General features: G+C 41.2%; 1 protein-coding gene across 8 annotated transcripts in view; it reads left to right on the top strand.

The window, feature by feature from the left end:
• TRIQK (triple QxxK/R motif containing) overlaps nucleotides 1-16937 on the top strand; it is a 97365-nt gene that overhangs the window by 25318 nt on the left and 55110 nt on the right. For all 8 annotated transcript variants that reach the window (XM_039526568.1, XM_039526571.1, XM_039526572.1 and 5 more), the window contains one exon: nucleotides 5319-5399. In XM_039526568.1, the coding sequence (XP_039382502.1) occupies nucleotides 5319-5399 (81 nt within the window). The remainder of the gene's footprint in view (nucleotides 1-5318; nucleotides 5400-16937) is intronic.

The raw sequence follows: 16937 nt of genomic DNA, 5'->3' as shown, positions 1-16937 counted from the left end.
AGTTAGTGTAGTTTAGGTAGTGTAGCTTTATTTAGTAGTTTAAAAGTTTGTAACCGATTCCCAATTTGGTCCTAATCCAAGAGCTATGCTGTGTGCTTGCCACTCTTGTAGCAAACCACTGCCAATTAGTGACCAATAGTGACCCAGCTGCCTTAAGTGCTTGGGGGATGCTCACGTGAGTGCAGATGCAGAATCCGTAAGGGTTTTAAGTCCTGATCCAAAAAGGACAGGGCAACCAGGTTTAAGTACCTGTTGTTGATATCAACGCTCTGCCTTCCATTGAACCATCCACCCCACTCTGGGTGCTGAGCTCATTGGTCAGCTGTGTTCCTCCAGCCTTGCTGGTACCAATAGGTAAGTCAATTTTGTTGGTGCCAAAGAAGAGTTACCGCAAGTAAAACTTGGTACCAGGTACCTCAAGAGCAGAGACAAAGCAGTCAAAGGACTTGGGGGCGCGCTCTAAAAGGAGGCACTCTGGTGCATACATCAAAACAGGGAGTTCATTGATTCCAGAGCCAACTACAGGCCTGTTGAGACTAACTCCTGAAGTGCCATCAGCGTTATCACCTCAGGCTTCGGTACCACAGGACCAGAACACTTTCCGGTACTGTTTACTCCCAAAGCATTTGCGGTTGTGAGAGAGTTGTTGAATCTCTCAGTACAACTTTCTCTGGCAATGCAAGAGTGTTGCCTGGCGCCCAAGGTACCAACACTCATTCCTTCACCTCTGCACCATGTGGGAACATGGGATGCAGCAGTTAGTGTTCCGTTCAAAATGGTGTTCTTGAGGGGAAAGCTGCAAATGATCTTGGCAGCACCCCCTTCTCCAGATTCTTAGCTTACCTCTCCAGTATGGATGGCTCCTCCTTTGTTGACATTTCTTCTCCCTTGGATTCTGAAATGAGTTCCTATGTCTCTTAGCCTAGTCATATCCACCAACCTGCATCCAGTACCTGCTCACCCTGGATTCACCCTCAATTCCAACACAATGCTTACTGAAAGGATCCTTGGGCCTCACTACAAGGGACGTCCACCACCACACTGTGCCTCTGGCTGCATTCTTCAAGACCTTACTTTGATGTGTTTGCCAAGAGCAGATACCAGGTCTAAGAGTGTCTTCTTTCCCTTCTTCAATTTTTGCAAACCACTCACAAAATGTGTTTGGGCTCACTTTACAACAGATTGGTAGGTTTTTAACATGATGGAAGTGCAGTAATCCTGTCCCTATCCCTTTTCAGGGACCTCTCTCATGAAGCCATGTTGTTGTGTGAGACAATTTTTGGCCCATGTTAGAAGAGCTCGGCCTGCTGATCAACATGGAGAAGTCCATTCTGTCTCTGGTTCAAAAAACCTATTTATTGGAGTCAAGTATTAGAGGGGTAGCCGTGTTAGTCTGGTTCTGTAGAAGCAGCAAAGAATCCTGTGGCACCTTATAGACTAACAGACGTTTTGCAGCATGAGCTTTCGTGGGTGAATACCCACTTCTTCGAATGCAAGCACTGCATTCGAGCCATCCATACTGGAGAGGTAAGCTAAGAAGCACTGCTTGCATTCGAAGAAGTGGGTATTCACCCACGAAAGCTCATGCTGCAAAACGTCTGTTAGTCTATAAGGTGCCACAGGATTCTTTGCTGCTTCTATTTATTGGAGTTACGTTTGAAAGAGCTATGGGGGTGGTTGGCCAAAGTGTATGCCATTGAGGAAGCATCATGGACATGATAGTTCACATTCCAAATTGAGTCTTATCCTCCCTAGATTGGTGGATAGATCCTGCCAACATTTTCAAGGGAGTTCCCTTTGCCCGGCCTCAACAATCTCTCATCTTAGTCATGGATGCCTTGGACCAACATACTGGTGGAGGGGTGGGACTCATTTGGGTCTGCTACAGACACAAGATCTCTGGTCTTCCCAAGATCTCAGTCTGCATATAAATGTCAGGGAGTTGCAGGCTATCTGGTTAGCTTGCATGGCATTTCTTCCACAAATCAAAGGAAGGGGTTTGTTGGTTATGACCAATGATACAGTGGCCATGTTTTATGTAAAAAAAAAACTAGGAAGAGTCTGATTTTCACTGCTGTGTCATTTAGCAATTCTACTTTGGGCCTTCTGCATTGCCAATTCCATAATCCTGAAAGCAGCTTACCTTCCACAGATCCACAGTACATTGGCAGATCGCCTAATAGGCTGTTCATCAACCACTGCAAGTGGTCCCTTCACACAGATGTAGCAAGGTCCATTTTCCAGCTTTTGGGAACTCCACAAGTGGATCTGTTTGCAACAAAAGACACCAAAAATGTCATCAGTTTTGCTCCGCAGTGGGCCACAGTCCAGGTTCCTTGACAGATGTGTTTCTACTGTCGTGGTCAGATGAACACTTGTATGCTTTTCTTCCCATTCCTTTCCTGCCCAAAGTTCTGTGCAAAGTTAAGCAGAACAAGTCTCATCTTATGCTGAGGGATGGCCCTTTCAACACTGTTTTTTGGAGCTATTGAACCTATCAGTTAGTCCCCCCCATTGTCATTCCTGCTACACATGGACTTGATTTCACAGAATCAGGGTCATCTCCTCCATCCCAATTTGCAGACCCTTCTCTTGATGACTCGGAGGCCTTGTGGCTAATGACTGCAGAGAAGTCTTTTTCTAGGGTTGTTCAGGAAGTGCTGCTAAATAGTAGAAAACCATCAGCTAGGAGTACTTACTTGGCTAAATGGAAGAAGTTCTCTGTCAGGGTTAGAATGAAAGGAGCTTTTCTGGTCTTTGTTTCTGTTCAGCACATACAGGACTATCTTCTGCCTCTAAACCACTAAGCATTGGCGATTAGTTCAATCAGAGTGCATTTAGTGGCTATCTTACCCTTCCACCTGTCTGTTGATAACCATTCTCTTTTTTCAGCCGTATGTCTGTAAGATTTTTAAAGGGCCTAGATAGATTGTTTTCACACATGCAAAATCCTGTTCCCTCATGGAGCTTGAATCTAGTCTTAGAAAAACTGATGGGCTGCCCCCTTTGAACCTCTATCGACCTGCTCCCTGTTTAGTTTTCAAATTAACAAAGCAGTCTTCTTACCAACCTTCTTCCCAAAGCCTCATGATCATAAAAGTGAGGAGAGGCTTCATACTCTAAATATTGGAAAAGCTTTTGGGTTTTTTGTTTTGCTTTTTGTTTTATCTAGAACAGACTAAACCTTTTAGGTCAGGGGTCGGCAACCTTTCAGAAGTGGTGTGCTGAGTCTTCATTTATTCACTCTAATTTAAGGTTTTGTGTGGCAGTAATACATTTTAATGTTTTTAGAAGGTCTCTTTCTATAAGTCTATAATATATAACTAAACTATTGTTGTATGTAAAGTAATTAAGGTTTTTAAAAAGTTTAAGAAGCTTCATTTAAAATTAAATTAAAATGCAGAAGCCCCCGGACCAGTGGCCAGGACCCGAGCAGTGTGAGTACCATTGAAAATCAGCTCGCATGCTGCCTTCAGTACACGTGCCATAGGTTGCCTATCCCTGTTTTAGGTCTTCAATACAACTGTTCACAGCATGGGTGGACAGAATGAAGGTGTGTCCTGTATACGCCCAAAGGATCACATTTTGGATATCTACTTAGGTTACCAGTTGGTGAATGTGAAGCCTGTGGATAGAGTGTTGGGTCATTTGACTAGATCCCAAGCAGCACCTTGCCCATGTTCCTATATTAGATATTTGCAAAGTGACAACCTGGTCATCATGGCATATGTTTGCCTATCACTATGCTATCTCTTGACAGTCTAGAGACATTGCTAAGTTTGGACAAGTTGTCCTGCAATTGGACTGCTTTTGAGTCATCTGTGCTATCACTTGAAGAAGAAATGGTTACTAACTTTTCCATAACTGTTGTTCTTCAAGATGTGCACATGTCCATTCCATGACCTGCCCTTCTTCCTCTCTCCAGTGGAGTCTTTCCGGTAGGAAGAAGCCGAGGGAGGTCAATGGTGGTTCCGCACTTTATGCCTGCACGAGGCAGCAGAGGGTGATCGTGCTGCCCCGATGGGTACCGCTAAGAGAAAAATTCTGACAACTGTGCATTGGGGTAGGGTACACATACCCCTACAGCTGAGTAGACATGTGCAACACATCTAAAAGAAAAACAGTTACAGAAAAGTTAGTAACCTAATAAAATACCTAGTAAAACCTAGTAAAATAAAGTTTGCAGATGATACTAAACTGCTCAAGATAGTTAAGACCAAAGCAGACTATGAAGAACTTCAAAAAGATCTAAAAAAACTAAGTAATTGGGCAACAAAATGGCAAATGAAATTTAATGTGGATAAATGTAAAGTAATGCACATTGGAAGAAATAACCCCAACTATACATACAATATGATGGGGGCTAATTTAGCTACAACGAGTCAGGAAAAAGATCTTGGAGTTATTGTGGATAGTTCTCTGAAGATGTTAATGCAGTGTGCAGCGGCGGTCAAAAAAGCAAACAGGATGTTTGGAATCATTAAAAAGGGGATGGAAAATAAGATGGAGAGTATCTTATTGCCCTTGTATAAATCCATGGTATGCCCACATCTTGAATACTGCGTACAGATGTGGTCTCATCTCAAAAAAGATATACTGGCATTGGAAAAGGTTCAGAGAAGGGCAACTAAAATGATTAAGGGTTTGGAACAGGTCCCATATGAGGAGAGATTAAAGAGGCTAGGACTTTTTCAGCTTGGAAAAGAGGAAACTAAGAGGGGATATGATAGAGGTATAGAAAATCATGAGCGATGTAGAGAAAGTAAATAAGGAAAAATTATTTACTTGTTCCCATAATACAAGAACTAGGGGCCACCAAATGAAATTAATAGGCAGCAGGTTTAAAACAAATAAAAGGAAGTTCTTCTTCACACAGCACACAGTTAACTTGTGAAACTCCTTACCTTAGGAGGTTGTGAAGACTAGGATTATAACAGCGTTTAAAAGAGAACTGGATAAATTCATGGAGGTTAAGTCCATTAATGGATAATAACCAAGATGTCCCTAGCCTCTGTTTGTCAGAGAGTGGAGATGGATGGCAGGAGAGAGATCACTTGATCATTGCCTGTTGAGTTTACTCCCTTTGGGGCACCTGGCGCATTGGCCACTGTTGGTAGACAGGATACTGGGCTAGATGGATCTTTGGTCTGGCTCAGTACGGCCATTCTTATGTTCTAACCATTTCTACCATGTATATAATTTAGATAAAGTCTTTAATAAGTAAAATTGTTCTGTGACAGTCATAGAATTCATTGGTTTGTTTAGATAATTCATTATTTAAAAATAATGTGATTTTTTTTTCCCCCTTCTTTACTTAGTGGTTTTGGACTCCAAAAGGATGGGAAGAAAGGATTCATCTGCCGCAAGAATTCCTGTTGAGCAATACAGGAAACAAATAGGTAAGAAATACAGATTAATGTCTCCTTTTGGGATGCATCCTGTGTACAGTGTTAAGGGCCAGCCCATTCAGCAAAGACTTCTGAGAAAGGAAAAAAAAATTAAAATAAAACAGCATTGTGACGTTACACTCCATATTCTTTATGAAAATATGCTTATGATGTGAATATGACATAACTGAGATGTACTTTATGCAAGATGGATTTTGTAAGATATCATTGGAAAGGTTATAATTTACTGAATGTGATTATCCAATTTGTATGCCTGTATCATTTCTGTATCTGAAGTTAGGAATATTGACTATGTATCTGTATTTCAACTATGGTATTTTGGGTGATGCCCACTGCTAGCACTTCAGGTACAACAGTGGAAAAGCCAGACAGGGCTGATGACCCATCAGCGAGGACAATGGACTGTGAAAAGGCTTGGCCTTCTTGCAGACGCTCCATACTGCCACTGACTCCTGGATGATGTGATACTACAGAGTCAGATGGCCTTGTCACCTGATACTAAACATTACCTGGGACTTCTTGTAACTTTCCACTGGAAGGGATGTGTGGGGGGGGTCAAGTTTGGGAAACAAAGGATTCTCACCTTATGTAAATCCTATTTAAGGGTGGGGAGGAAGGTAAATGGGACTGCCTCCTCTCCATGGCCTGTCTGCCCAAGAAGAAAGACTGCTAAAGGTACCTGAAGTGAAGGCAAGGGGTGGGGTGGGGTGAGGTGGAGTCCAGACTGATGCAGGGGCCCAGTCTGAAAAGGAATATAACTGGAACTCTGAACCACAGAAACTTTGCAACCTGCCTAAAATAACATTTAGGGTGAGAATTTACATTTGGTAACCTGTTTTTTTAAGTATATTGAGCTTAGCTTGCATATTTTGCTTTATTTGGTCAGTAATCTGCTTTGTTCTGTCTGTTATATCTTTTATTCACTTAAAATTCACCTTTTGTAGTTAATAAAATTATTTCTTGTTTATAATATAACCCAGTTTATGTAATTTATAACTGGAGGGGGGACAAGAAGTTGTGCATTACTCCCTCCACATGACTCATACCAATATCTCTCTTAAGATTCCTAAATTTTACTTTATATGTTTCAGGGGTAATCTGAAAACTTCGCAAAACAGTATCTTTAAATTTACAATAGTCTAAAGCATCTTCAATAGGCATTCCATTGAATACATTTTGAGCTTTACCTGTTAATTTTGCAATCAGAGTAGGAACTCTCTTATCAGTGATTTCATGTATTACACAAAGCCTTTCGAAGGTAATCAGATATTGAGCAATATCATCGTCCTCACTCTATGCAGGACATAAGTGTTCCCATTTATGGATTTTTGGAGTGATGGGTGGGGTAGGGGGCCTCTGGTTCTGCATCTCTAGCAGGTGCAGTTGGTTTTTCACTTTTTTTTCTCTCTCTGTTTTTTTCTTTTATCTCGAGTTCTTTCCATTGCAATAATCTCTGGTGCTCCCTCTCCTTTTCTGCAGACTGCAGCCTGAAAAGCTCGAACTTCACAATTGCTTCACTGCTTTCACTCATTTTCCTGCTTTTCTGTTCCTACTCCCTTTCCCAAAATAAGCAAACAAAAAATAACAAAACTGTGACCTCTTCCTGACTGTTCTTAGCCACTGCACTTAAGACTCACTTAAAATCATAAATATCCGTGCTTAAAGTGTGAACTCCACTTGGAGTAACAAGCTGCACATACACCCTGCTCGCTGCGCCACTGTGACATTCCCTTCTGGTGTTATCTGGACTGGTGAGCTTCTAGGCTATTCCAATCCTCAACTTTGGGAGCCAGCCTTACCCTGCTCTGTTGTGAGAACCGCCACTCCTGGGCTATTCACACACAACCCCTGGCATGTAAGCTGCTCCTTGGATTGTGCAACTGAATGACGCTAGCCAAAATCTCCGGTCCCAGACACAACCCTAGGAACCTCCATCTTGTAGTGTCCAATTATGCCCGCTGTACGCTGCAAGCTTATATGAGTTGGTCAGTTTAACAAAGAAATTGATATATACCAGGATTGTTATCCCAACGGAAGCCTCTGACACACTTTAAACCAAACACACTGCTTGAATAAACAAACACATTTATTAACTATGAAAGATAGATTTTAAGTGATTATAAGTCAAAGCATAAGTCGGATTTGGTCAAATGAAATAAAAGCAAAACACATTCTAAACTGATCTTAACACTTTCACTGCCCTTACAAAGTTAGATGCTTCTCACCACAGGCTGGCTAGTTGCTCATCAGCCAGGCTCTCCACTTTGATCAGCACTTCAGTCGCTTGGTGTGGGGTCTGTAGATGTAGGTTGAAGAGAGAGGAAGAGCATGTCAAACGTCTCTTCCTTTTATCATATTCTTTCTTCCCTCTTGGCTTTGCCCCCACCCTCCCTCCAGAGTCAGGTGAGCATTACCTCATCACTGTCCCAAACTGTGCAGAGGAAGGGGGGTGATTCACTCGAGAGTCCCAACAGAGCCTTTTGTTGCTGTCTAGGCCACTGTCCCTTGTTCCTGTGAGGCTGGGCTGGGTTTGATCCATACCTGCCCTGATGAGGTGTGAACTGCCTCTTTGCTCTTGAAGAGTTTTTGCCTGGGCTTATTTTAAGCCATGAGGATACATTTTCAGCCTCATAACTACATACATGAAATTATAACCTATAACAGTACTGTAACAACAATGCTCAGTGCATCATGAGCCTTCCGAAGACAGATGACTTGACAAACTTTGCATCAGATACCACACAATCATTTTACAAGGATGGACATGGGGGTGCCGGGTGTTTCCCCAAGGTACAGAGCATCACAGGGGGTGTGAGTGCTGAGGGCTCAGGAGGTGGTCTAGGTGCAGAGGTTGGGGACTTGGTGGGGGAGTCTGGGTGCAAGGAATCTGGATGCAGGGGGTGGGACTCATGGGTGGGAGATCTGGTTGGTGGGGGGGGGTCTGGATGCATGGGGGTTGGGCAGATGGGGGGGCAACTCCCCAGACAGTGACTCCTCTCCCCCACAGGTGGGAAGCAATGGGGAAAGGAAGCATTGGGGGTGTGGAACTTCCTGCAGCCAGAGGAGGTTTCTGGGGGTGGATCTGACACAGTCCCAGCCAGTGCAGGGGAAGAGGAAGTCCCATATCAGCCCAGCCCATCCAGAACTAGCAGCTGGAGCCCAGCACGTGATAGGAGCCACTGGCTGAGGCATCACCAGCCCTGCTCTTCCCTGGCTCTGGGTGCACTGCAAATAGCAAGTGAGAGGGACAGAGTCCCACCCCACCCCCCCAGATGGTGATTTATGTCTCCCCCAGTTGCTCCCGACAACCAGATGTTCCCATCCGAGACTGCTGCCTGGAGGACTGCATGAATCAATTATTCTGTAGGAAAAGAGTAAAATCTGCGGGAACATTAAATTCTGCGCTTATGCAGTGGTGCAGAATTCCCACAGGAGTAAACACTGAACTATTGGAAGTTACTAACTAAGCACCTGAGAGCAAAGTTTGTTGAAGTGCTAAACCGGCTTTGGATAGCAGTAGCCTGTTCAGCAGGTGCAGTGTGGGTGTTTTCTTCATTTCAGATAGTTTAGTTCAATGACCAGTTAATTCAAAATTAAGAAACCACTTCGGAGTTGAAAAAGCAGGAAAGCTTGTTTTACTCTTCCAATCTAAGAATAATAGCTAGGTGTGAAAGGATGAGATCTTGGAGTTCTAAAATCTGTAAGGACAAGGTGACCATAAACAATCAGTTCAACTACAGATAATACTTCCTATGTTTAATAAATCAATTTTAAATGCAAACATGTCTAATAAACTTTTTTCTTATGGATCCAGCACAGTTAAGATTTATTTAATAAAAACAGATTTAATTGAATTGCAATTTATATCCAAACGCAGCTTGACATTAATTTTTCACTTTTGATTTATCATCATCTAGTAAATAAGTAAGGCACTATTCACCAGTTTGCAACAATAAAAAAATGGAAAAATTAAGAAGCTAAATAAATATGTATAGATATAATGTATCCTCCTAGTTAGCAAAAACAAATATGAAAGTTATTGTTAGGGCTATATTTAGTGGTAAATCAACATGTCTGAGTGGTTACCAACTAACAAGAAATCAGCCTTTCTTTAGGAAAATAACGAAAAAGCAAAAATTCAAAACACAGTTAAAGTAGATTATTTAAATCAAGGTTTCCTGTTTCTTGATTTAAATCATGATGATTTAAATCAGTCCACCCTGAGCATTATGAAGTGAGGTTTGTGCATTCATTTCCCAGCGGAGAGGTGTTAAAAAACACCATTACTTGTTGGCAGTTGAATTTGAGAAGCCAGATTATAAACTAGCATTTGGAGCCAAACTGTCTCACCAGTGGGCAGGGTTTTCAATCAGGGTTTTGGCATGTTGGTGAGACAATGGGCCAGATTCACTGAAGCTGAAGAAAGCGATATGTAAGTTAGACCCCTCGTTGTCAGATTTCTTTAGAGTTTTGCACACATTCACTACCTATGTCTAAGGGAGTTGGTGTGATTTATACAAGGAGGCGCTGGAAGATGATGTAAATTAAAGTAATGTGGAGGCTAATTTGATTTACACATTCTTCTAGCTTATCAGCAGGTAAATTACGCTTAAATTGACTCCGTTGGGCATAGGTAGACCACATATTAGTAGCTCTACAGGTGTCTGTTAGTGTGGAGGAATCTAATTTAGGCAACAACTCTGAATTTGGAAATATGAGTCAAAGAGAAGGAAGTAACCCTAGAAGGAGTCCTAATTTGGCATAACAGACACATTGAAGGAAGAAAGTATAAGCAACACCAAGGTAGATTCCCACTTTTTCATACTCACTTCAGGTATGTCTACATCGGGATAACAAACCCGCAACTGGTCACCTGACTTGGGCTCTTGGGGCTCTGTGTAGATGTTTGGACTTGGGCTGGAGCCCATTTTTAGCCCCACAGCCTGAGCCTCACAAGCCCAAGTCAGCTCCCCCTTGGTCTTTTATTCCTGGATAGATGTACCCTGAGACTCACCTGAGCTTTGGGCCCAGAGTACTTGTAGATAAGGTCAGCTCCCCTTGTGGGATTAAAGTAAAAACAGCAAGTATAATCATTTAAATCAGCATTTTGCAGAAGTATTTTATGCTATCCTGAGGCAACGGTATTGTGTTCCATATGTCTAACAAGCACTACCAGACCAGAATGGGGTTCTTTTAGCCCACAGCCTTTTTCATCATGTGCAGGCACGGTGCCAAAGCTGCATTGAGTACCTCCTCATTGAGAAGAAGAGTGAACAGACGAGCAGGATAATGTCAGAAAAAATCCTTTTCTAGAAAGAATAAACTACTATAATTTTTGTCCTCCCTGGAGTTTATAGAAAAACTGAATACTGAAATGAACTCCACAGGGGGAAAGTTAGCAAGGTTGAATACATTTCAAATCTAATAGAACTGAAGGTACAAACCCTAACATACTCTATCAGCAAACCAAGCTATTATTAAAAACAGTAACATATTGGAATGATGAGTAGAGTTCCTAGAAAATCAGACTTGTGTCTGTAATGTATGAGTTCAAGTTATCTTGGAAGGCAGGATGGGAAAATACAGACCCATAGCATATACTTTATGGAAAAGTTACTGCCCAAATGGCTTAATGGGAATACCAAATATGACCTGCTGAGTGAATAAAGAAAAGCTGTTGAATTCCTATGAGGAATCAGGATGAAAGGGAACAACTTGGAAGTACTGTTTTAGTACTCTTCATGGAGAGAGACTGATCTTGGCTGTAGCAAAAATAATAAAGGAGAAAAGACATTTATCCCCCTGGCCTTAACTCTGCCACTGAGGGGGGAAAATGAATGGAGAAAAACTAAGGAGAATTTCATGGCATACCATATTAAGCACCTCTGCTTTTCCCAGGTAACTCAGGCAATTTTCAGTAAGAGTGGGTATGCTTCATAGGACTAGGAGAACGTGAGCTAACTACTGGAAGGAATTTATCTGAGAAGCCTGATTTTGCTCTCATGGTAGTTTGATGCTGGATTAATTCCATTGGTTTCAGTGGTGTTTCTATAGCTGTGCACTAGTGTAATTGAAGAATCAGGCCTTATGCATAAGGATCAAGAGTGAGACTGAATTATATTCAGATACTTAAAAGCCTATTATGTTGTTTCAGGTTTTGTTGATTGTTTTTCATGCCATGTTAGTAATAGAAAGCTGTGTTCATTGATGACTTTTTCATACTGGGGTTGAAGAATTAATTTCGGAAATGCAACAAGTACTAATACAGAATTGTAACAGTATAAAGTGACTGCAAATGGACAGGACACAAATAGATCTAAATATTGTGGGTCAAGTCCTGAGGCCATTTCTGTGGGCACAAAAGGCCCTAAAATAGAAGATACAATGCACTTCCATTATTTGGGAGGACAAAACAGCAACATACTAGCACAAGAGATACCTGCACCTCCTTTTAGGCCATTGATGTCACATCAGTGGCAAGTCTTCACGCAGGAATGCAGAAGTGGTTGGAGCCAAAATCTTACCCACAAAACCAAGGTATGGCCTATGGCTTCACCCTGAGGACTTATCCATGAGGACAAAATTCTATCAAGGAGAGAAGCAGCTTTTGGAGATACTTATATCTATTAAAATATATTTCGAAGGCTTTCAAGAAATTACCTCACTGTAGTTGTACTTGAGAAAGCAGAACAGTTTTGTTTCATAGTTGGATATTTGCACCAAAGCCAAGTATAGTTTTCAAAAGAATTGAAGAACATAATCATGAATTCAACAGGCTGTTTCCTTTTGCTGAAGTGAATAGGAAATTCATGCTGAGAGACTGGGAGGGAAAAAAGACAACTATTAACTATTAACCTTTGTCGCTCAACCTTTATGGTTTCAGCACAAAATAGTAAAACTATTAAAGTAACAGAGGTTAAAGAATCAGAAATTTGCTTATTGTCAAAGCATCACTTTTAGCACTGTTTTATTTTTTTTAAACTGCTGGATAAATTCCTATTTATTGTTGCTATTATATTTATAGAAATGTAACATTCATAGACCAGTTAACAGGTACAATATGTGTCCTCTTGGGATATCCCTAGTTGTACATTTTAGACTGGAATTTCCCATTTACCTTGATCTCAGTTGTTACAACCTATCCAACTGCTAGCAATAGGATGTGACCCAGGTATTTCTAACATCATAGGTTTAATGGTGACCAACAGAAATTTGGAGCATATTAAGTACTTGCAATGGTCAGCAGTCTTAAATAGGACAGCAGGGAGAACAGTTTTGCTAGTCATAAGCTGCATAGGTAGACACCTATTTTAACAACCAAATATGATGCAGTTTGCGAATGGTAATTTGTAAAGTATACCAAAGGTTTCACAAGTGGGTTATGTTAGTACTTTGTGAGCAAGGTTATTGGAACATTTTCCATTTAGTCAAACACTGTTACTCCGAACTGAGCTCTCAAATGAAATGGAAAAATTTCCTTTGTATGGGATAGTTCTGTTATACTCCTCTCTAGTCAAAGGAGAGAACAAAAAAAGGGAGGGGAAAAAAGATAAGTTTTCAAAATATTTCTGCATTTTGGTATATGCTATATTTTCTTAACCGGCATGTGCAAAACCTGATATTTCTGAACACTGATTTTTGGAATGCACAAGAGCATTCGTCATTTTCTGTTGGCTCTTTGCCTCGTTCACTATGCACCATACAACTTCTGCAGTGAATTACACCAGTCTTATTTATGATGCACCATGCAGCTGTGTAGTGTTTGAGCAGACGTGCTCAAGGCTTTCAGTTCACTACATAACTGTGCTATCTCCACTGTCTAATGTATTTACTGAATGAGGCCGGGGCTTCGGCACCATAAACTGAATATTATCATGTAATGAAAATCTGTGTTATAATACAGACTTGAGGGGCAGAGTTAAGACTGTGCAACTTTTAACTCTCATTTCCTGACTTTTGAGTGCTTGTATTTGCAACTTTAATGTCCCTTGAATATACAGTGGTGAGCTGGAGCTGGTTCCCACCGGTTCGCAAAAACCGGTTGTTAAAATTAGACGCTGGTATAGAACCAGCTGTTAAGGGGCGGGCGGGTGGGCAAACAAATCCGGTTCGCGGGCCACATCTGGCCTGCAGGACCATCCTGTCCCCCATCTGAGCTCCCAGGAGTCCCAGCTGTGGAGGCCGAGGCTCCCCCAGCCCCTCCCCCACTCCCCCCCGCCCGCCCCCTCAGAGCCGCAGCATGCTGAGCCGCCGGCAGCTGGGCAGCTCAGCTCCCAAGTCATGCCACTTTGAGTGGCCACCGGCAAGGGGGGAAGGGGGGCTGCGAGCTCCAGGGCTGCCTAGGGGGGGCAAGTGGGGCAATTTGCCCTAGGCCCCGGGCCCTGCAGGAGCCCCCAGCCCCACGAGGATGTCTCCAGGGCTGAGCTCCTCCTGCTCAGAGCCAGCGGGCTGAGTGGCAGGAGCTCAGCAACGCTCCAACGTTTTGTGGGGTGTAAGAAAAACATCAACAGCTACCTCTCAATTATTGGGGGGGGAGCGGAGAGGGGTTATTGTAATAAACATGTAAACATTTTTTTTTATTGTCAAGTATGACTCCCAATGACTCAATGCGTTGCCATTTCTTATGGAGAAAAGTACAAAAAATACATACTGTGGAACATCCCTTAAATCAGAACTTTTTATAGGGAACCGATTGTTAAGATTTTGCAGCTCATCACTGACTATATATAGATATTGATAAGGAATTTCCTATGATTTTTATAAAGAAAAGTAAAGAGAGAAATTCGATCATGCTACTGTTTGCTAGATAGTGGTGAAATACCCTCTATAGCACAGTATGTGCAATCAGTGAGCCCTTGCCTCATTCCACAATTTGTTAGCTCATAAGTAAGACGGCAGGATTCCTTCAAAGCCCTGCCTCTTTTCATATACACCTTTACAGGACAGAGTGGGTGGAGCTAAAGTTAGTTTGTATTCTAGAGCCTCATGCTCTCTTAAACTTGAAATTCAACTATATTTTATTAACCACGCATGCACATCGAACTGATTCCTGAGACATGGTCTATTCAGAGTAAATTTCCACTCAGTTTATATGTTGCACAAATGTGAAATGTCAATGGAAGGGCAGGTGATAAGTAATTGTAATAATTTAACATAATCCAGCATACATGTGCAAAGTCCTTTTTATAAACCTGTAAAACCTAGCCTAACCAGAGCCAATATTTATTGGATCCTTGGAAGGCACATCTACATCCTTGGGACTGCATTCCTACCAAATTCCAATTTTCCATCTGTTTCTGCTGAAGTATTAGAACTGTTCAAAAACAGGTGCAACCATTTTTCTTGGGGGAAAAGAGTTTTTTTCCCCCCAGTCCTATGCTTGAAGTGAAACCGTCAGAAGAAGAATTCTCCCAACATTTAAATATATATATATATCTTTGAAAAATTTATAAGCAGCTGAAAATGACCCTTTGTAACAGAATGCTAAGACAATCTAGACTGCATGTGATGCGTATAATAGATATTTCCATCTGATTTGCTATTAGTTTGTTCTCTTTGGTATTTTTTAAGGCAGAAAATGAGTCAGAGCAAGTGATGTTGAAAAGGAGACTAGTCCACTAGTTTATAAACAAGATCTCCCATCCATTTTTAACAGTGACAATGATTAACCATTGGAACAACTACCAAAGGAAGTAGTGGATTCTCCATCTCTTCATAAAAGCAACAAAGAATCCTGTGGCACCTTATAGACTAACAGACGTTCTGCAGCATGAGCTTTCGTGGGTGAATACCCACTTCTTCAGATGCAAGAGATCTCTTCATATATTCAGATCAAGACTTGATACCGTTTTCGAAGATATGTGTCAGTCAGACAGAAGTTATTGGGTTCAAAACAGGTGCAACTGAGTGAAATATAATGGTCTGTGTTATACAGGAGGTCAGACTAGGTGATTTGATGGTTTCCTGTGGCCTTTAAAATATATGATCTATGAATACCATGTAAAGGGATTCTTCTTGCAAGGAAATGGGCATTAAGCACTTCATAGGATGTAGAGCATTTTGTAGAGCATTTTGCGATCAAACGGGCATTGCCAAATGCTGGCCTTCTGTTTGGCTTTTGGATGCCTTTGGGTTTTTTGTTTGTGCCACACAGAAACTGATTAATTCCAAAACTGAAATCTCTAAGCATGTTTATAAATATTTAATATACGTTTTTAATAAATGAGTAATTGATTTTAAAGTCTTGTAATAGGGGGAGTCAGTTTGAAAGAAGTAATTTTCAATATCTGAACCTTTTAAATAAATTAACATATGCAATTAGAGAAACATCTCTTGTACAATAATAAATAAATCATTAAGATTAATACTTTGCACTTTTGTAGCACCTTCTATCCATGGATCTCAAAGTGCTTCATAAACATTGACTAAGCAACCCGACATCTTGGTAGGTAGTATTTTACCGATGGTAAAACTGAGGCAACATAAGGAAGTTACAATCTCTCTTTAATGCAGCAGGGCCAGTGAAAGACCCAGGAATATAAACCAGTTCCATACTCTAATCTAGGGGTCGGCACCACCATGTTGCGCAACAAACACTTGACAAAATTACCATATTTAGTGACGGACATTGTTTGTGTGGGGATGGGGAGGGATGGGGGGTTATGTCAGTCATTAAATTTTTTGAAAAATTACCACGGACCTCAAAATTTTTACCATGGACACTTGTGTACGGACACGTTGCTGACCCCTGCTCTAATCACTTCACTGCAATGTTCTTTCAGGAGGAAAATTAGCTTCCTCACTACCCGGTCCTGATTCATTATGTTGCTTGACGGAGGCAACATTCTTAGCAGACTAAAAGTGCTTTAGAAGGAAGTTTAAGGAATGATAATAATGCTAGTTTTATTTGGAAAATGTCCTTGGCACACACCTTGAACTGTACAAGTTATTTAAAATACATTAAGCTTTAAAAGAAGATTATTCTCTGAAACTAGTCACCAGGGTCCTAAAAAAGGAGACAAGGTAAAGGGGGAAAATGATAATTTCGGGGTCAGCAGTGGTCAAACTCAAAACAGATATAGAAATAATGAAAACAAAAACGGTTTCAAATATACCCATTGCCTGCATTCTGGTAGATGATTATATGGTACCAAGGCGATGAAATAAATTTTGCATGCAAATTAATTCATTGCTATATGTATGAAGTGGGAGGTGTGTGGGAGCCACACAATTTCCTACATGTACCTTAAATGGCAATATTTTGCAAAGTGCACATCAGACACATGAAACACTGTTTTTACCCAAAGCACCTAATTCAGACCTGGGATAAGTGGTGACATTTCATTGATCTTAACAAACATGTCTTAATATGGATACAGAGGTCCTTCTTACTGTGAGTCTCCAGAAGAAAAATAATATAGAATAGTGTGTCTGGGAAAATATGAAAATATAGACAAGTTTAACAACAGCCAATCTCCTTTGCCCTTTCTTTATGCAGTAGCAGGTGTTAATAACACAAACACAGATCCC

Source organism: Mauremys reevesii, linkage group 2, assembly GCF_016161935.1.
Source record: "Mauremys reevesii isolate NIE-2019 linkage group 2, ASM1616193v1, whole genome shotgun sequence".
Lineage (NCBI taxonomy): Eukaryota > Metazoa > Chordata > Testudines > Geoemydidae > Mauremys > Mauremys reevesii.
The sequence above is the reverse complement of the archived record's forward strand: the minus strand, read 5'-3'. Positions and strand labels throughout refer to the sequence as shown.